Genomic DNA, 21,370 nt, shown 5'->3' with positions numbered 1-21,370 from the left:
CTGGGTATTTACCCAAAGAAAAAACACTAAGTCAAAAAGATATATGCACCCCATGTTTATTACAGCATTATTTACAATAGCCAAGATATAAAAGCAAGCTAAAAGCCCATCAATAAATGAATGGATAAAGATATGGTATATGTATATATGTATACATATATACAATATTCTATTACTCAGCCATACCAAAGAATGTGATCTGGCCATTTGAGACAACATGGATGAACCTAGAGGCTATTAGGATAAGTGAAATAAGTTAAAGACAAATGTGTGGAAGCTAAACGAAATGAATGAACAAAACAAAAACACAGACTCATAAATACAGGGAACAAGCTTATGGTTGCCAGAGAAGGGATTAGGTGAAATAGATGAAGGGGATCAAGACATACAAATTTCCAGCTACAGCATAAATAAGTCACAAGGATCAAAAGTACATCATGAGGAATCAATAAGATTGTCATAACTTTGTATGGTGACAGATGGCAGCTACACTTATCATGGTGAGCGTTTTTGTAATGTATGTAACTGTTGAATCACTGTGTTATATATCTGAAGTACTAACTATACTTGAATAAAAAAAATGAAAATGAAATCTTTTACCAATAAGACTCAATGACAAAATTAGAGAAAAATGAATCAAAACTAAGAAGAAATGTATTTAACAGAAATGATGAAGATATATATAAAAGTAATGACGAAATCTTATTTAAGCTCATAACAAAAACATTAGTAAAATAGACATGTTCATGGGTAAGCCTCTATATCATTACATCTCAATTTTATGCCAATTTATCTATAAATTCCATGTAATTTGAACAGATTTTTAAGTAATCTTAGAAATTGATGCTAAAATTCATATGGAGAGGTTGAAGACCATGAGTACCCCAGAATTATTAAAGCCCAGAATTTTAAGAAGAAAAAATGGGAGACAAGTTCAAGGCACTTACATGGCTTTATTCGAGGTTTATTCTATAGCATTAATAATTTTTAAAGAGTGATCAGTCAACAATAAAGCAATTAGTCTAATGAAACAATCTCAGGAATAAATTCTCATGCATAGGTACATAACAGAAGTGAAAGTCAATAGGGTAATGGGTGGGTAAATAATGTTGCAATAATTTGTTGTCCATATAATGTTTTTAAAATTATCTTTAAGCTCACACAAAACTGTACAGAAAACTGTATTCTAGGTAAATTATAGACCCAAAGATGAAAAGCATAACTGTAAAACATTTAAAGAAAATATAGGAGACCATCATGAATTCAAGGTAGAGAATAATTTCCTAAACATGACATGAGAAGCACAAAGATGGGAAAGATGAAAAATTATTTTAAGTGAAATCATGTACATAGTAATAGATCATAAATAAGGTTAGCAGAGAAGCCAAGGGCTTAGAAAAAATGTTTGTGAAGTCAATTAATTACTAAGGATTAGTATCTAGAAAAACAATTTTAAAATGTTTTAGTCCAAGAATATAAAATTCATCCAATTTTATATTCTTACAATTGTTTTGAGGATCCCAAATCTAAAAATTCTATTAAAAATGAAAAGATTTAAGATAACCATAAACCAATTTTACGTAACCACAGATAACAATACTTCCTGAAAAATAACTACTTTGCAAAACAAAAACAATGACTTTGACAAACATGGTCTTGTTTTACATTTTTGCATATCTATATCTGGCTTAAAGGCAGACAAATGGATTCTCTTCTCTGCTTCTGTTTGCAATCTGTTGCAATCTTAGTTTAGTTTATGTATATGAAGAAAATCCAGCTCTACCCACACATATGTGTAGTTGAAAAAGGAAAATACACACACACACACACACACACACACAGTCTGAAAGGATATCAAAGTCCTCCAGGTTCTCTGGACTATACTTTGAAAACTGCTATTCTAGAATAAATAATTTCCACAATTCAATAAGAAAAGGCATAGACTTCAGTAATATATAAAAAAAATGGCCACAAGATATAAAGAAGCAACTTTCATAAGAGGAAATCTAAATACCCACATTTTTTGCTCTTTAATAGCATTAATAAGTAGAGAACTACAATTTAAAATGATGATATAGCTTCCACAGCCCCCAGACTAACCAAAAAATTTAAATCTGGCAATTATAAATGTTCATGAAAGCTTAAGCAATGAGAACCCTTCTTCCCTGCTGGTGGCTATGTAGATTGTCACTTTTTGGAAGAAGAAACAAATAATATTTAGTAAAGTTTCAGCCATCCTTATGGTGATACCTGGCAATTTGTCTTCTAGATATGTACCTTAAAGAAGCATGAAGAGACTGCACGAGGTTAACCACTGAAGCATTGCTCTAAAAGCAAAAATTGAAAACAACCAAAAAGACCACCCAGCGAGAAAATAGCTAAAAAAAAATTGTGGTGTTTAGTACAACGGAATTCTATATAGCAGTTAAAAGAAACGTGCTATAGCTACATTTTTTAAAAAACACACAAATATTTTGTCTGTATAATACCTATATTTAGAACTATACATAAAATATGATACTTTTTCAAATTTTTAATAAATACAGTTGACCTTTGAACAACACAGGTTTGAATTGTCCAGGTCCACTTACATAAGAGGGTTTTTTAAAATATAAATAAATTACAATATATTTTCTCTTCCTTATGCTTTTCTTAATAACTTTTTTTCTAGCTAACTTTATTATAAGCATATAGTATAACAAACACATATAAAAACAATTAACTTGCATTTTGTGTTATCAGTAAGGCTTCTGGTCAAGAGTAGGCTGTTAATAGTTAAGTTTTGGAGGAGTCAAAAGTTATACACAGATTTTAGACTGCATAGGTGTACATGCCCCTAATTCCCATGTTGTTCAAGGATCAACTGTACTGTATTATCATTAAAAGAATAATAATCATGGCAAAGAAGTGGGATTTAGGAATAGGTCAGGAATTTTATAACATTTATGTGGCAATTTCAGGACAATAAATTCGAATCATTTTTGAGACAGATTTACCACTTTTCAATTGTTTATAAATATTTTCGTAATATTCTTTCCCTATGGTTGTCCTTCTAGCCAGCAGAATGCTTCTGTTCATGTTTATTGTATCCCTGCAGATGGACAGTGTTATGAGTATAAATGGATGGCCAGTGCTTGGAAGGGTTCTTCCCGAACAGTCTGGTGTCAAAGGTCAGATGGTATAAATGTAACAGGTAAACTTCCAATTTCTCTTTGTTTCTTGAAAGTCTTCCTGTAATACACATTGTTTAAAGAAAGTAATTAAGGAAACAAAGATATTCTTTCAGTACCTAGACTGTTATAATTGTAATCATTGACTATTTTGTTCTTTAATATTTCAATTAAATTTTCCCTCATCCAGCCATGTTAGACAATGTTGCTAGCATTTAGCTAAAATACTAATTCCAGTAAATTATCATAATTCTTATATTACCTTCCCTAGAAATTTTACATGTGAATAATTCATCACATGCTGAAAAAAAATCAGTATTTTGTGACTATATCTGTTTCTGTACCTTAAAAACAATATATATTAAGACCAAAAATATTACCAATGGAATATAGTTATAGAGATCCAAATACCTTGCTTGAAATTCAGAAATCTGTAATTCAACTTTTTATTAATTAATAGGTGGCAAATCTCAAGCCCAGAACATCTGGTCAGCTAACTGACTCTATCCGCTCTGCCCCTGACTCAAAACTTATATATTCAAAGAAGAAGTCTAAATGAAAAATTTTCTGCAATGTCCTTTGACCCAAAAATACCAAAGAGCTTCTCCAACCTGCAATTACTAAAAGTTTCCTTTTCTGAACCCCGTAAATGCAAGGGTTCTTAAGGAAACTGTGAAGTGGAGAGAAACCTGGCTCCAGATACGTTCCTTGCAAATTTCCTAGCAAGAAACCAAGGTCAGAATCGGAACCAGAACCTCAACCTTAAATACATGACCCAAAGATCTAATGTCTCTCCTTTAACATTTTTATAGATTTAATCTATAGGAATCTTCATATTGTACCAGTAGCATGAATTTTGAGAGTTAAGTATTCAGGGGGACCTGCTGACTTACTGCCATTGTTTTGACCCTCTGGCAGAGATAAAAGGTAATGTGCATTTGGATGCCTATTAGTAATGTCCATTTATAAATTTAGCTGTAATATATACAGTAAGATAACAGGAACAGAGATCAATATGCTTTTTGGAAAGCATCAGTTTTTTTATTAAATTTTAAATTACCTGGATTTATTTAAACCTAATTACTTATTTCCTCCCTATGAAAGCTGGAACAGGATATCAAATTATATTCTTGTGAAGGTAAGATTTTATACATGAGAAATATGTATCAAGAAACATTGATAATAGCAACTCCCAGTAGACACATATATAACAAAGAAGAGACACCTACCAGGAAACCCTTTACTCTCTCACATTACTATTTTCTGGGAGTAAAATCTATTCTGAAGACACCACTGTAAGAGGCATAAGGTGAAATGAGCCCTGGGAAGGGAAGCATAGGTTTTCTGAATTTGAAGGCATTTATAGAGATGGTCCATTCAACTCAAGTGTTGAAAATAAAGGTCAACATGCTTCTTGAAACTACTCAGAAGGAACGTTGCAGTTTCCCCAGAGGTATTACTAGTTGCTTTTCAGGGTTCCCCCCCACCCCCGAATGGATGCAAATAATATTTGTCTGCCTCTTCTTCTACATGTTAGAAGCTCTTTTTCCACTAAAATTGGGGATATTCCCCAATGCAAAGGTAAGTCAAATTTTAAAGGACTTACCTGTAGAACTCATGTGTTCACCTTCTTTTTAATCCATTAAAGTATCCAGTGTACTTCTTTCTAATACTCTTTGATACCAAAAAGCCAACGTGTAAATGATTTGTGATAAAATCTATATGCATATTCCTTCCATCTCTTAGGAAAGAGGAGATTCTTTGTGAGAAATAGACAAGCATGTAAAGTATATTACCTACCTTGATCTGTTGCTTTAATTTTATGAAGCTGTCCTTATTAGAAATCAAGATGTTGTTTTCCTTTTTCTTCATGTGTTTCATGATAATAACTTCAATATGTCCATTTAACTGCAATTGCCTTGCAATGACTAACTGCTTTCTCATCACAACTTTTTGATGAATGGTTTATTTATAGTACTGAGAGATAGGGCAAAGAATTAACAAGAGTTATCTTTGATTAAATTCCAAAGGATCATCAATCCCATAAATAAAGGAAAAACTTTGTTTCCTAAAATTCTATTCAGCTGAGCAAGTATGGTCTGAAACTCTAAGTTCCCTCCATCCCAATATTGTTTCTCTAGTACATTTATTCTCATCTTAAAACCTCACTTGTAACAATTTAGGCATACTTGTTACTATACTTGGAACAAAGAAAGAGAAGGAGGAAAAAACAGAGCTACAATGTCAAGTTAAACAGTAATGCAAATACATCACTTAGTAGCTACAAATGTTTTCTTTCCTATACCCACAAAAATCCTGAATTGGCAGGAATAGTGATCTTCTCAAAGAAATATGCATTATTAAAAAATATATTTATGGGGATAGTCACATAAATTAAAGACTTAATCTATCTCAGTGAATATGAAAACTTTTTCTCTGACTAGCCAAGAAAAAAATTTAAAGGAAAATCAAATCTGCTTTTTAATGACTTGGCCCATAGGGGATACTGGGAACTATGACAGAAATAACCTGTGTGCAGTTAATGTTTTCAAAGCAACTATAAGAACAAGTGCTTGTGGAGCACCTGCTGAGTGCCAGGCACTGTGCTATCTCCTCTGAATAAGAAAGGCCTCAAGTTCCTCTAGGAAGCAGTCAAGGTTAACAAAATATTTCACAATCAATCACCCTCAGAAAATCCATGGGGCTCCCAAAGTGGTTCAGGATTCAAAGACAAGTCTATTCGTTGTATTTCTATCATTGCAAGAGATGCTACTTGTCAATGTGTGATTTTCTGTTCTGCAGGGGGCTGCTTGGTGGTGCGCCAGCCTGATGCTGACAGGTCTTGTAACCCACCGTGTAGTCAACCCCACTCGTACTGTAGTGAGGTATGTGTGAATTTATTAGGAAAGACAAGCCAGCTTCATTATTTGTCACTCCACTACCCCTTAAAAAGTCCATTTTCTCCCTTCACCCCAAAAGGCATGTCTTGGGACCTAAAGCTTTACTTCTAGACCTCTCCTTTTAATAATATAAACAATTCTTAATGCACTTACTTCCACTGTTAAAACAATCTGTGTACAGTACAAAAAGTATGTTCTTTTTTATGTTAGGACAGAAATTACATGTAGTAAATTCCTAAAACAATACTCCTTTAGAGACTTCTCTTCAAGTCAGATCAATTAAGCTCTCAAAGATCACTTTCTATGTGTGGCAGAAATCCTCTTGTTCTCCTGCAGATGAGGACATGCAGTTGTGAAGAAGGGTATACTGAAGTCATGTCTTCTAACGGTACACTTGAGCAATGCACACTTATCCCCGTGGTGGTGATACCCACTGTGGAGGACAAAAGAGGAGATGTGAAAACTAGTCGGGCAGTACATCCAACCCAATCCTCCAGTAATCCAACAGGACGGGGAAGGACCTGGTTTCTACAGCCATTTGGGCCAGGTGAAGTAACTAGACAGTGTCGATGTAGAATCCTTTGGTTATACCTTTAACCAATGTCAAAAGGTTAAAAAGTGAGCAAGTGTTTTCATATGATTTATTTTTCATCTGTACTCATTCTGATATTACCATATAGTATAATGGTTTGCTATTATGAAAAAAACACTCATGCTCAAAGTTCAGAGAAATGAAACTACTCTCTCCTGAGGAAAAAAAATTTTGATATTATTTTGATCTCAGACCTAAATTTACAAATATAATTACATTCACATTGAACAAAGAAATCTAACAATGAAATATCAATTAGGACTAAAGTGTATTGTCATTCAAAATTGGAACAAATAAAACTCTAGACATACAAGAATTTTTCATTTGGCCACAAACTGGTAATAATTTGAACCTAAAATAGGAACATCAGTAATGCTTGTACCAGAGGGCACTTGGTAGCCAGACCAATTTCTATCAGCCTCTAGATTTGATAAACTCAAATAATCAGAATCTGTAGTAGCACCAGATACAGAAGGGCGAGGATGGAGCCTTCCTGTCTACATGGGATGATTTAAATTTGGAGACTGACCAGACCCTTGTCATATTAAACAGACCCTCTTAATGTGTCTAGTAATGGACATGAAGCCAATACAGGCAAAAGCTTGAAGGCCTAATAAAATGTTATACCTACCCCATACACATTCTCTCCCCAGGTGGAATAAACTATATGCTTATTCCTGGAACTACAGCTGGTGCTTAAAATTGTGCTACAAGGGCTAAATGGTAGCTAAGATAATGACAGTTTTTCTCACACCAAGAGGTATTACTAGTTAATGACCAAAGGAAATCTCTAGGCAAAGCCAGGCATAGTCTACTTTACAGTTGTTAGAAATAGGAGAAAAGAAGGAATCTGTATAGCACTTCCCTATTTATAATGTATTAAGTCAAAACACTTACCCTTATTGGAGAATTACTATTAGTATTTTAAGTATTTTCAGTATTTGGGTGATTTAACCTAAATACAATGATTTAACTGCATGATCCCTGCCTCGGTAAGGTTATTAGCTGAAAATACAATTTATTTTGCAAAGCTGATGTGTCTGTGCTGGAAACTCTTTTCTCAGTGTTCAAGATAGTGGACTGGCAAATGGCCATTCAATAGCCAATCTTGACCTTGACTAAGAATCCAAGCATACCTTCTCTCATCAAAACTGGTTTTTAGAGAGAATTGTCATTTTAAATTTAATATATACCCTCCCTAGAATGATTATAGGTTAAAAAGGTTTATGTTCTTTAAAAATACATTTAGACTTTGTTCTTGGCTTTTAAAAAACTCAGTATGTGTTGAAGAACTCTCAGGGCAGATGAACCCAACAGTGGTTAATTTTAAGCCCAGTCTCTCATTTTTAAAATCTTTAGAATCGAAAGGATTTCAGAATATTAACAGTTTAGTTCCAACACATGGACCCCAGTTGATCCAGCTCTCAGCGGGAAAACTTTCACAGTAGTGATTTTCTTTTGATGACATCCAAATATTGAATAAACCAGAGTGTGGAGTCCATTTGCCCAATCTATAATTTCAGCACTGATATGTTTAATTATATGTATGCAACAGAAAATATATATTGATGTAATGATCCAGTTAGGCAAATTAATACTATAATCTAGTTGAAGTTTATTCTAAACACAAAACTAAAAAACTCAAAGAAAAGGAGACCAGAAAACCAAATTAGAAAAGTTCCTATCCTTCCTAATTCCATATAATAAAAAGGTAGAAAAAAGTTATTTAGAATTAAAAAGTTATTTATAGGTTATAGTCAAACTTGGCTAGTTTTACAAATGATATCACCAAATAAACTTTAAAGTACAGTGTAAGTGTAAATTAGATAAAAAATTAATTCCAAAAAATGTTAAATATATTCACTTTCAATTCATCTAGGAAAAAAGTTTAAAATTACAAAATTTATGTTCAGATACCTGTCTGCATAAACCCTAAGCTCTAGGACTTTATTGAAATTGCATTACTTTTCTTCTTCCCTTATAATTGCCATTCTCAGAATGAAAATCAGAAGAAAATGTTTATTTAGCATTACACATATATTGGATTTGAAGTAAAATGTAGATAAGCAGCAGCAAAAATTTAGGCATATGAACTTGAAATCTGAATGCAAACTGAATTAAAAACATTATTTCTTTTCCATTCAATTCTCACTGATAATTTATCTTTAATGAAGCAGCATCTAACTCATAATAGCAGCTTTGCTTTAATCATTAACTATGCCTAAGCAATAATTAATTTTGTTTTGAAAGGATTTGCTCATATGTGACTGGTCATTGGTCATAGTTAAAGACTGTCATATATATTTTTATATATGCACACATACCAGACTAATGTAAATTAATAACTAATATCCATTCTTCTTAGATGGGAGACTAAAGACCTGGGTTTACGGTGTAGCAGCTGGGGCATTTGTGTTACTCATCTTTATTGTCTCCATGATTTATCTAGCTTGGTGAGTGATTAAATATTTCAAAATCTAAGGGGTTACATATCTCTTTAGTTCGGCAAAAATAGTTGACTATAATACAGAAACAGCAATTTTTGTCTCACATAAGTACTTCCCATTTATTTAGCATTCATCTGAAATTTGAAATAAAAATAGTTTTAGTCATAGACAGTCTAAAAGCTACCAAATATGAGCCATATAATATCTGAAAATGAGCCAGAGCTGCTCCAGGTCATCTCAAATATGTTCTCTTTGGTTATACAAGATAATATTGCTTTGTATGCTTATGAACTACAAGGTTTGATACTGAATTACTACTGGAGAAAGATATGATAATGATACCTAATTTTATTTAACTGTCTTCTTTAACACGTTATAAAGATTTCTGGTCAAACATAAATGATTATAGTATTTCCATTGTTAGTAATTCCATTTGATATTTCTTTTACAGGATAATAAAATATTTGAGGGGGTCCATTTCAAGTTTATTTAGAGCATAAAATAATAAATTCAAAGACACCAGAATATCAAACTTTAATGTTGAATTTAGGTCATTAGGCAGTTAGGCAACTTTATCAATAGATTGAATTTTTCCATTTAAAACAGTAAAATTTACAATTAAAGATGGATTTTCCTTTCCTGATTATTATTATTATTTACAGCAAAAAGCCAAAGAAACCCCAAAGAAGGCAAAACAACCGACTGAAACCTTTAACCCTAGCCTACGATGGAGATGCAGACATGTAAAATAGAACTTACCCTGGCAACAACCAATTTCAGTTTTCTGACTTTGCAGTAGACATCCAGCAGCCACAAAGCTCTTCACACTGTGTGAATTAAAATGCACTGTAACTTTTTAAAAGAGCATCAATGAAAAGAGTGAAAATCACAGTGCCATTGGAGAAATCAAGACAGTACCGCTTACATTAAAAAAAAGAAAGAAAAGAAAAAGAAAATCAGTCCTGAGAATTCTAGATTTAGTTGAATACATGCTGCATTCTGAGAGTTTTTGTGATCTTTTCTGAAATCTACCAACTGACAGTTCCCTTTCATCACTACAATATGGTTGTGGAATTGGTCAGTTAGGAGACCTGATGAAAGCCTCTGTTGGCAGTGTTAACCCATAGTAACATTTTAGCATGAAGAATTTATACCAAGATCTCTACAATACTATAGTCAAGCATAACAACATGTATACTCAATTGAATGATACACATTACTATGTCAGACTATGTACTTGTCAATAAACAGTTTTAATGGTGAATGAGAAATAAGCTCTAAAGTGAACAGAAAACCATTGAATAAATTCAGCATCTGGGTGGTTGATAGTAGCTCTCATTGACCTGTATTTCAGAGGCAAAGACTCTTTTATAAGACTTAATTTTTGTTTTTCTCCGAAGTACGAATGCTGGACATGTACTAGTATCTTAGGAAAAAAAAAAAAAGTCCTCAAGTTCAGTATTTTAGAGTGGTTATTGTCTGGAAAACTAATTTGCTTGTGTTAATACGTTTCTACTTTCCCTAATTTTCAAACTGGTTGCCTGCATCTCTTTTGCTATATGGAAGGCACATTTTTGCACTATATTAGTGCAGCATGATAGGCACTTAACCAGTATCGCCATAGAAACTGCCTCTTTTCATACGGGATGAAGACATCTGTGCTAAGAGTGTCATGGAGACATTTGCAAGTTCTTGTATCCAGAAGAGAATAAAGTTCAGTTTGGATGAGGACAGGATGGAATTAGCTATTGCATCTGCTGAATACACTCTTCCTCATTGCTGCAGCCATTGTGAAATCGACATGACAGTGATTTAAATGTTCAAATCCCGAACTCATTAACCCTGCAAAAGATGAATCCCTCTAGTTGGTTTTTAATTGTACTTTGAAGGCAGTTTATGACTAGATTTTTATATTTGTTATCTTTGTTAAAAAAAGAAAAGAAAAGAAAAAAAGGAGCCGGTTGTCTTTTTAATTTTGAGCAGATGGAAAAAATAATGTCTTGATAATTTTTGTAACTAGAACTCAAAATTGTGTGATTTCTCTTTTTCCCTGATTTGTTTTCCAGGTTCGCATCAAATGTATCCATAGTTTTGTCTTTCTCACTAGTAAAATTTGAAGCAGTCTTTGTAGTATTTCAAAAACTAAAATTTTCAGAAAAGGATAGTTTGCCCAGGGCTTCATTAAATATCTAGACCAAAGGTGGCAAACTTTTTCTGTGAAGGACCAGATAGTAGATATTTTCAGCCAGGTCTATGTTGCACCTTCTCAACTCTGTCATCATGAGGATGCAGGTGTAGACGATACACAGTGCATAAGAGAATGAGCGTGGCTGTTTTCCGATAAGCCTTTCTTTGTGACATGTTGTGGTTTGTGAACCACTGGTCTAGAAGTTTTTTCAGTGCTTACCTCTCTATATTGTGTCACCTTTTGTTTTCACTCATTTACCCTTAGAATGCCATCAGTGTTTAATTTCAAAGGTGAAAAAAAGTCATTAAACTTTATCACTGTTTTCAAAGTAACTGTATTTTTCACACATGTAACCCTGGGAATGGCACAGTGAAATGCTATTTCATTTGGCAGACTTCTTTTGTATGAAAAGAAAATGCAAAAGGTGCCGTTGCAAAGCAACTCCATTTTTCAGGCAACATTTATTGCAACAACCTTTGGTAGAGGGGAGGACATTAGGTTTTCAGGTCTATTAAAAATAATGTAATAAGCTATTTTATCTTAAACATAGCTGTGTTACTATAAAAGTGGTTTAGACTAGCAGGTGTTTTACCTTCAAGTAGAGTTTGAACTCCCCCTGCTGTCCACTAGAGTACATGCAAAGATTACAAAAGACCTCAGATTAGGATGTCGCCCCTAAAATGAACAGATTTTAACTATTTTAATAAGAATTAAATGTGGAAATCACTAATTCCTTAACACTCACTGTATTTGGCAAAGCAATCATTTCAAAGCAAACAGATGTTTACAAAGATGAGAATTTTACTTTAAACCAAGGATTTAAACAAAACAAAGCATAAAAACAAATTCCACTGCATCGGTCTTATTGAAGAGGAAGACAAAAATAATACTGTTGCTCTAAAACTGTGATTGCCAGTGTATGCACTCAGGGGTCTTCCATATAATCCTCAAGTTGATCTCTTTGAATAAAATTAACTCCATTTGTCCAAAATGGCTGAGAAAGAATCACTGCAGTTATTTGAAGAATTTAGCTAACAGCCTTGCATGCATGCAACATCTAATAACTTTGAAATTACTGAATAAAATATTGTTATTGTCACTACAAAAGCTATGCTTATGATACTGTAAAATGTCATTAATTCAGAAAGCAGATCAGTATCATGCAACCCATGCTGTAAGAATTAATGAATTGATCAAAATTTTATGAAAACATATTCTTTTATTCATAAATTAATCACATTTTACAACACTGCACATATGAAAGGAAACTAGGTTCAAGGTGACCTAAAACTAGAAAACATGTTGAAAGTTCACTGTTAGGATAGATACTGGGTGGCCTCTTATTAGAAAGATGGAAGGAAGGACAGATAGCCAGCTGGCTATTTTGGACAAATGAAGGTTACTGTATTCATGTTTAGAACATGAAAATGGCCTTATTTTTGTTCCTGGCATGAGTCAATAATTAGTTTAGTATGTTACTGGAATTTCATCAAAACCTTATTCCTCCTGTTCATTCTGACAATTCAGGAGGGGAATAGAGTAGTAACTGGTCTGTTAACACTTTTGCCTTATCAAAATGGCCTGTGAGCCCCAAAAGATCTAGAACTACTGCTCTATAAATACAAAGGTCTGCTTGGTTTTAAGGAAAAAAAAAGAAAAGAAAAATGACATTATATGCTATTTTGTTGGACTGTTTCAATATAAACTACATAGAATTGGCACAACTGATCTCTCTTGAAAGGGGTTGATTTGCTTATTTATCAGTACCTAATCTAAAATATGGACCATAATTCTTATTTGAAAGACTTTTTGAGGACACTACAGTGTAGCTTAAAGTTAATTTGAAAAGGAGTACATAAAAGCATGTTCTTACTTACAACAAAGCACAAATTACTCAAAACAAGACAAATATTTCTTGCATTATCACACGTAAGACACTCTGCTAGGCACCGTAAAACAATGAGTCATGGCTTTTGTATACCTATGTACCTTAGACACTCAAAAGAAGGAAAAATATTTCATGAATGAGGACAGCACTTACATCACCCTTGACTCTGGATTTGTTTCCAGTGCAGCATTTTTCCTTATGTAATGTCCATGTCTCAGGCCATGCTTTACGCTTTTGCTGTAATTCTCCTCCACCCTCAGGGAGGTGGCAATGTTCATGTGGCTGAACCAGAACCCTGTTACATTCCTGGACACTTCAAGATAAAGTCACTTATGCAGAACTTCTTACAGGAATTAACACCTCTCAGTTTTGTTTTGTTTTGTTTAATTTGTTTATCTCCTCCAAATCCCTATACCTTTGTTCCTTTATGACGATTATCTCTGGTCTCTCTCTACTCTGCTTAACTAATCTTGTCTACTTTTCTCAGAACTACCTTCTATTAAACATACTCACAATTTTTAAGTAAGGAGGAAAAAAAAAAAAGAAGGTGGTGAAGGTCTATATTCCCTACCTAATAGAGTCAAAGTGTCACTAAGAGTGTGAACATCTTGATTTAAACAAAATGTACTGGTCAAAGACATGAGTAAAAAGGTAAGGAAAGATGTAGAAGACTTGCCCCCCCCCTCAAAAAAAAAGACTTTTTTTCTGTAAATATGTCAGTTTTTGTACTCATTTAGTATGACTCAGTACTCTCCTACCTCTACCTCGCCTCTGTGTCTATGACCCAACCTGCAAGACAGTAAGGCACTCCAGTACCTTAGAGAAAGGAGAGCCCATTCCTGGGCTTAGAGTTTGAATAGGTTCACAAGAATTGTGTCTCCAAATGATCGGAGATCTGTCTGTAAAATTATTACCAAATTCAAATGTGTTTCATGTTCTATTTTCCCACTAAGACTGAGGGTGTTTGAAAGAAGCACTATCAGAACAAATCTGTGAAGAGTGTTGTCAGAAAATGAGTTTTCCTGGGTCTAGTTTAGATATGAGAACAAAACACCTGCCTGTCCCATCTGGTCCTATCCTCAGGTGGCTGTGACAGCAGAAGAGGATTTGGGGGTCTGAAAGTGGAGTGCGGACCCAGCAAACATGACTCTTTATAAAGAGGATGTATTGCAGGGTGATTACGGTAATTCTATATCTAGCAGGAACGCTGAAAATGGTTATGTCTGTGTTATTAAGTGAGTAAAACAAATACTGAGTGGATAGAGTTAACTTTGTAGTTTTAGGTTTTCATGCTTCTACCAAGCCAGATCTTAAAAATGGGCAGTATATGAAGACTTTTAGTTTGTGGCAGTCCTGTTTTCAGCGATCAAAATCTCTAGTCTATTTAGATTATAACTGTCTTGTTGTTTTGTAGATGCTTTTTTTCTTTTAAAGCAGTAGTTTCTAGATCTTCTAGATCATCTACTTTGAACCCTTCAACGGAGTTTTCACAACTATTTTTCAGCAATCTATTTGTGTTTATTTTTAAAAAGTAAACATTAAGATCCCCTTTCTGGTACTTTTTCCTGCCTCTTTGTAGCACAGAGATTTGAAGAGATCAGTATCGGTCATTGTAAAATATAACTTTATTAAATTTGCAATATGTCTTTATATAAATTATAATCCCCTAAATGTTTTTTTTGTTAATTTAATTACCTGAATATTTATTTTGTTTAAGGAGGCATTTGTCTAAGAGTTTTTTGTTATTACTTTGTAAATTGTGTAATGTAATTTATTTTAAATTATGTACATTTCTTTTTTAACGCACAAAATGTCTATGTACAATTAAGTACAGATTTGAAAATAATGTCACTAAGCTTTATTCAGTTAATACAGATGGCATGTGAAGATGTAATATGCTTTTTTACATTTTCATATGGGTTATTTGTAAATAACTATGTTGCTGACAAACATGGAAATCATTTTCATTCTACTCCTGTGTACTTTTTTTGGTTTGCACATTTGCTGTTCATACATGGGTTAAAAAAAAAATATTTCCGTGAATATCCAAACCCTTTTACCATTGCATTGCCTATTTCTGAGGCTTTTTTTTTTTTAACAACTCCAATTGAGAAAGTTCGAGAGATACAAATCTTAACTTTAAAAGTCTGCTGAGGCCACCATATTAATCATTATGGATAAATGACCTCTTGGTTTCCAGTCAATTAAAAGAGAGCAGCCGCAGAGAATAGTGAGACACTCGAGAACAGAGCAGCTCTTCCTGCACCTCAGTCAGAAGGTAGGCCTCTTCCTATGCCCTACCAATGAAAGGCCAAACCAAGAAAACAGGGTAGGAGCTCACACATTAACAAATTAAGATTCCCTCCATTCCCCAAATTGAGACGCACACATTCATAAAATCAGAAGAGGTGCATAAATTAGATAAATTATTGCCAGTGTAGCTTGGAGTTAAAACATTTTCTAAAATAGCTGTGTGTCGAAATATATCTAAGTAGGGAACCCTTTAAACACTTAGCACATGATCCCCTAAAATACGCAGCTAGCCACAAGTGCTAGATGAAAAAATGATTTGCAGTCTTCTTATATTCCATACTGTTCATTACAACTGAATCCGGATGAAAAAAAAAAAATGTTTAACTCTATCACCCAAATTATTCCTTATAGATATTGCGGATACTCATAGTCGAATTACTAACTTCACTTTTTATTTTGCAACCCCAATTTATGTCCTGACAACACAAAGAGAAACCTGACCAGTCTACATTCTTTATTTGCTTCTTCTGAGTACCTAGTGATCTCTGCCACTGAACTCTGAACATATTTTAAAGAAAAGCCAACACACACTTAATTGTAGAGTCCTGTGTCAATTAGTCTCAAAAGATAGTAGATACATACAAAATGTTTAAATGCAGTCATGCTCTCTAGTATTGCAGGGGCTTGCGGTTTTTGTTTTATTTTTTATTTTTTTAGATGACTTCTCCTTCCCCTCTCCACCTTACCCCAAGCATCTCCCTGCCAAGGAAGCTCAACTGAACAATCTGATGTATGTCCTAACATATTTTTCTTCTTGATCATATAATCTTATAAACATGATGGGGGCAGGAAGCAGGGAAAGAAAAAGAGAAAAACGGGCTGAAATTGGTAGGCACAACAGAAAATAATTTCCTTTTTTGTGAGTGGTACTGTTTTCAAACAAGAATAATGGCCTTTGCCTCCCTCCCAAACTTCATCAACACCTAAGGCAAATCCTACAGCTTTTTGGTCACAATTTGAGTTATGTAGAGTCCCAGTTCCATAGAAAAACACTAAACACTCCACCAAAAAATCTATCAGAAATAATAAATGAATTCAATAAGTTGCAGGATACAAAATACACAAATGAGTTGTGTTTCTATACACAAAATAGCAGAAAGAGAAATTAAGAAAATAATTCCATTTATAATTTCCCCACAAATAATGCCTAAAAATAAACCAAGGAAGTTATCTACATTCTGAAAACCATAAAACATTGACAAAAGAAATTGAAGAGAACACAAATAAATATTCAACACTCACAGTTGGAAGAATATTGATAAAATGTCCACACTTCTTAAAGCCATCTACAAATTGAATGTAATCTCTATCAAAATACCAAAAGCATTTTCCAGAGAACTAAAACAAATAATTCTAAAATTTGTATGGAATCACAAATGACACCAAATAGACCAAATAATCCTGAAAAGGAACAAAGTTGGAGGCATCACATTACCATATTTCAAGATCTACTATAAAGCCGTAGTAATCAAAATAGGCAACCTGGCACAAAAACAGATATGTGAATCAATGAAACAGAATATCCCAAAAATAAACCCACACTTATATGACTAATTACTCACAACAAAGGAGGCAAGAAGATACTTGGGCAAAAGACAGTACCTTCAATATATGTAGTAGGGAAAACTGGACAGCTACATGCAAAACAATGAAACTGGACTACTTCCTTATACCACACACAAAAATAAAATAGATTAAAGACCTAGATGTGAGATCTGAAACCCTGGAACTCCTAAAACATAGCCAATAGTTTCCTTGCATTGGCCTTAGAACATTTTTCTAGATAGGTCTCCTTAGGCAAGGGAAATAAAAGCACAATTAAACTATTGAGATTATATCAAAACAAAAAGCTTTTGCACAGAGAGGGAAATTATCAACAACATGACAACCTATTGAATGGGTAAAGATATATGCAAATATTGTATTCAATAAGAGATTAATATTGAAAATACATAAATAATTTACACAACTCAACTGAATAATAATCTGATTTAAATGGACAGAGGACGTGAATGGACATTTTTTCAAAGAGGATATACAATGGCCAAAATATGAAAAGATGCTCAACACAACTAATCATCAGGAAAATGCAAATCAAAACCACAATGAGATACCACCTTATGCCTCAGAATGGCTAGACTCAAAAAATAACAAGTGTTGGGGAGGAGGGGAGAAAAAGGATCCCTCATACACTGTTGGCAAGAATGTAATTGGTACAGCCATTATGGTAAACAGTACAGAGATTCTTCAAAAATTAAAAATAGAAATGCCATACAATCCAATAATTCCACTACTGGGTATTTACTCAGAGAAAAAGGAAACACTAATTCAAAAAGATAGATACACCCTTATTGCAGCATTATTTACAATAGCAATCCATCCAGCACCAGGTGTGGTATACATATACAATGGAATATTACTCAGCTATAAAAAAGAATGAGGTCTTGCCATTTACAACAATAGGGATGGGCCTAGAGGGTATTATGCTAGTTAAACTAAGAGAAAGACAGATACCATAGGATATCACTTATATGTGAAATCGAAATAAATAAATAAATAAATAAATAAATAATAAATAATAAACAAATTAGAAATATACCAATAAATACAGAGAACAAATTGGTGGTTCCCAGAGCAGGGAAGGGAGGCGAGATGAACAAATGGATGAAGGGGCGTAGGAAGTATATGCTTCCAGTTATGGAATAATAAGTCACAGGGATAAAAGGTACAGTATAAGGAATATAGTCAATGGGACTGTAATAGTGTTGTATGGGGACAGATGGGAACTATACTTGTGGTGAGCACAGCATGATTGTACAGAGTTGTCAAATCACCATCTCATACACCTGAAACTAATGTAACCTTGTGTGTCAACTATATGCTTAAAAAAAAGTCCCAATCAGGCTAAAATAAATCGTCAATCTCTTTCATTGTTTCCCTTTTCTTGACTACTAGCAAATTTGATCTTTTCATCTTTTCACATTGGATTCAGTCCTCTACTACATATTATTTTTAAATGGCAATTCTGATGATGCCATGGGGTTGTTAATTTTAGGCCATCAACAATTTTAACTTTGAAAAGAGAGCTTTCTGGATTTTATTCCTCCACAGTTTATTTTTTTCTTATTATCTCAGGCAACGATGCTTTTACAATGGGCTTGGCCACCTCACTGCCCCTAACCCTCTGCTAAATCCTGAGCATGCTCACCTCACTCTCAGGCTAACCCTCAAGGATACAGTCACCTGAAGGTGCTGAAGGTAGATCCTAATCTTCCACTAAAACCACACTTTCCTCAAAGCTGTGACCTTTCTATTACTTCTACTTGGGATGCTCTTTCCTTTAATATAGGCTGGGCTGCTTCCTCACTTTGCACAGGTGTCTGCTTCCACGCCACCTCCTCTAGGAAGTCTTCTTGACTCTCCTTGTCATTTCTCTGTTCTTCTGCCCTTTTTAAGTTTTGGGTTTTTTTTGGTTGGTTGTTTTTTTTGTTTTTTGTTTTTTTAAGATTTTATTTGTGAGAAAGAAAGCATGAGCCGGGGGTGGAGCAGAGGGAGAGGGAGAAGCAGACATTCTGCAGAACAGGGAGCCCAACTCTATTCCAGGGCCCTAGGATCAAGACCTGAGTCAAAGGCAGACGCTTAACTGACTGAGCAGCCCAGGAGCCCCTAGTTTGTTTTTTTGTTTTAGCAGCACTTGATACTCTCTTTTTAGTTTGTAGGTTTGTTTGTTTGTTTGTTTGTTTGTTTGTTTTTAATGCTTTCTCACACATGAGAGAGGCCAGGTTGTTACTGGTTTTGTACCTTGCCTGGAATGAAGCCCAACACATAGTAAGAATAATGAATTATTGTTGGACGAATAAATTAACAACAACAACAAAAAGAATTGGTGAACTTCAAGGTCTATGGGCAAAGAGTGGTTAAGATTCAACAATAGATCAATGACAAGGAGGCCAGTAGAGTTAAGAAATCAACTAATTCATCTCAAGCTCAAACTTGTCAGGCTTCCATCATAAATACATTTCATTTTCCTTTCACTTGCCAGGAATAGGTTAACCTAAACCCTTTAGAAGGCACAATGTTGTGATGTGGACAGAATCGTAACAAAGCAGTGAAAGAAAAGAAAAACAGTAGTGACTGAGCCTCTCATCACAGAGGAGTGATAGCTGAGAATAAGCCAGTTATAAGAAGGAGCTGGAAATACTGGAAGATGAGGAAGGGAAGCTAATTTAAGAGCAATTGCAAATTTCTAGAAAGCCTTTGTTCTAGAATACAAAAGCAGCTTGGCTATCATGTTTAGTCTTAAACGACATTATTGTATGGTATCAAGAACAACCAAATGAAATGCAAGTAAGAAGTAAACCAGAAAGAACCGTATAATGTTACAATTCCGAGTGCTTCCCAAATCCCCATAACTCACTTTGGAACAATAGTAGGGAACTTTTAGCAACCAAGTAAATACAATGATAGATCATTTAAAATTCCTTACAGCATATAACATTTTGATTTCTTAGAAAATTAAAATGTATTTCAAAATTGGTGTCAACCAGTAAGTCTAGAAAGTAACATGGAGGAGAATGTGAACACCTTCTGGGAAGGGATAGGCCAGTGCCCCAGGCTTTCATAAACACTGTGATTGTAGTGAAAAACCTGTCAAACCATGTCCCCAGTGACCCTCCAGCTGCTAGTCTGACAGCTGATATATAACCATACCCTTCCAAAATTTATCTTTATAAAAGATTCACTCATTTATAATATTTGTCTGTTGGGGGATTTTGTTGTTGTTATCACTTTTTACTGTCTTTACCAAAGGCTACTGGCACTGTCTTTTGATGGCACTACCTTGCTGCCAATGGGGAAAATGATTTATAAAAATAAATCAAGAAAAAGTATCTTGGCTGTAGAAGAAGTCATAGTGTACAGAATTTTGACCTGTTATTTGTATAAAAGACACTTAGAACTTGTAAGAATTAATTTTTGTATGCTCATTCTAACATCTACATATAAGAATCCACAGGAAAAATCAAATTAAAATATCTCCTATAATGAAGTAAAAAATAACAAACTGAGGCCGTGCCTGGCAATAATGATATAATGTATGTTTTTAAAAGGATTATGGCAATGTTTGTTCAGTGATTTAAGAAACTCAAGAGGAGTTTGATATAATTCCCTTCAGAATTACAACCATATTTGCTTTCAAAAATCAGCAGTTCCTGGCCAGAAACATTTAAATGTAATTATGGATCCATAATCAAAGCAGACATCACAATAAATTGATACATTATCTTACCTTCGACTACATTGCCACTCATTGGCACAGTCCTTTGGACATGTAAGTATTAAGAGCAGTTCCTATCACTGATAATGATCAGATCCTGCATATTTTACAGGTTGTTTTAAAAGGAAATGAAGGAAGGACCAAAAACCTCAGTTGAAAATTCTGTATCACTTTCTGGTAGGATAATAGCACACAGTGCCAGAACAGAGAAGGAAATACAGTAACTTTTGAACTTATGAAAAAGATTCTCACATTCATAGTCAAAGAAATGTCATTTAAAACAGTGACCCAGTATATGAAGAAAATAAAGTTTGGCAATATACAATCTTATCAAATATAAGGCAAAAATATATGTATTTTTAATCCTAGTGAGGAAAATGTTGATTCAAGTCAATGAAGGGCAATGTGAACACTATCATTTTAGTTAAAAAATAAAAATCATTTGACCTAGTATCTCTATTTCTAGAAGCTGATCCTAAAGTTTAGAGAGAAAGACAAAGAGGTTAGAGACAGAGCATGTGTGGTGCACATATGCAAAGATAGATGATGGAAATAAAGCATGTGTACAATGATATAAGAACATTTATCACATTTGTA

The 21,370-nt window shown here is 34.0% G+C and overlaps 1 protein-coding gene across 4 annotated transcripts in view; it reads left to right on the top strand.

Annotated features, from left to right (window-relative positions):
* THSD7A (thrombospondin type 1 domain containing 7A) overlaps window positions 1-15,157 on the top strand; it is a 423,880-nt gene extending 408,723 nt beyond the window's left edge. For 2 of the 4 annotated variants that reach the window (XM_041727875.1, XM_041727874.1), the window contains 5 exons: window positions 3,098-3,193; window positions 5,973-6,055; window positions 6,407-6,617; window positions 9,028-9,115; window positions 9,772-15,157. In XM_041727875.1, the coding sequence (XP_041583809.1) occupies window positions 3,098-3,193; window positions 5,973-6,055; window positions 6,407-6,617; window positions 9,028-9,115; window positions 9,772-9,856 (563 nt within the window). In that variant the 3' untranslated portion in view covers window positions 9,857-15,157. Of the gene's footprint in view, window positions 1-2,269; window positions 3,194-5,972; window positions 6,056-6,406; window positions 6,618-9,027; window positions 9,116-9,771 lie in introns of those variants that run through there. The other 2 variants (XM_041727876.1, XM_041727877.1) reach the window with 2 other exon arrangements.
* Window positions 15,158-21,370: the final 6,213 nt, after the last annotated feature.

The sequence above is a fragment of the Vulpes lagopus genome, chromosome 13 (assembly GCF_018345385.1).
Source record: "Vulpes lagopus strain Blue_001 chromosome 13, ASM1834538v1, whole genome shotgun sequence".
Taxonomy (NCBI): domain Eukaryota; kingdom Metazoa; phylum Chordata; class Mammalia; order Carnivora; family Canidae; genus Vulpes; species Vulpes lagopus.
This window is presented reverse-complemented; position numbering and strand designations above follow the sequence as displayed.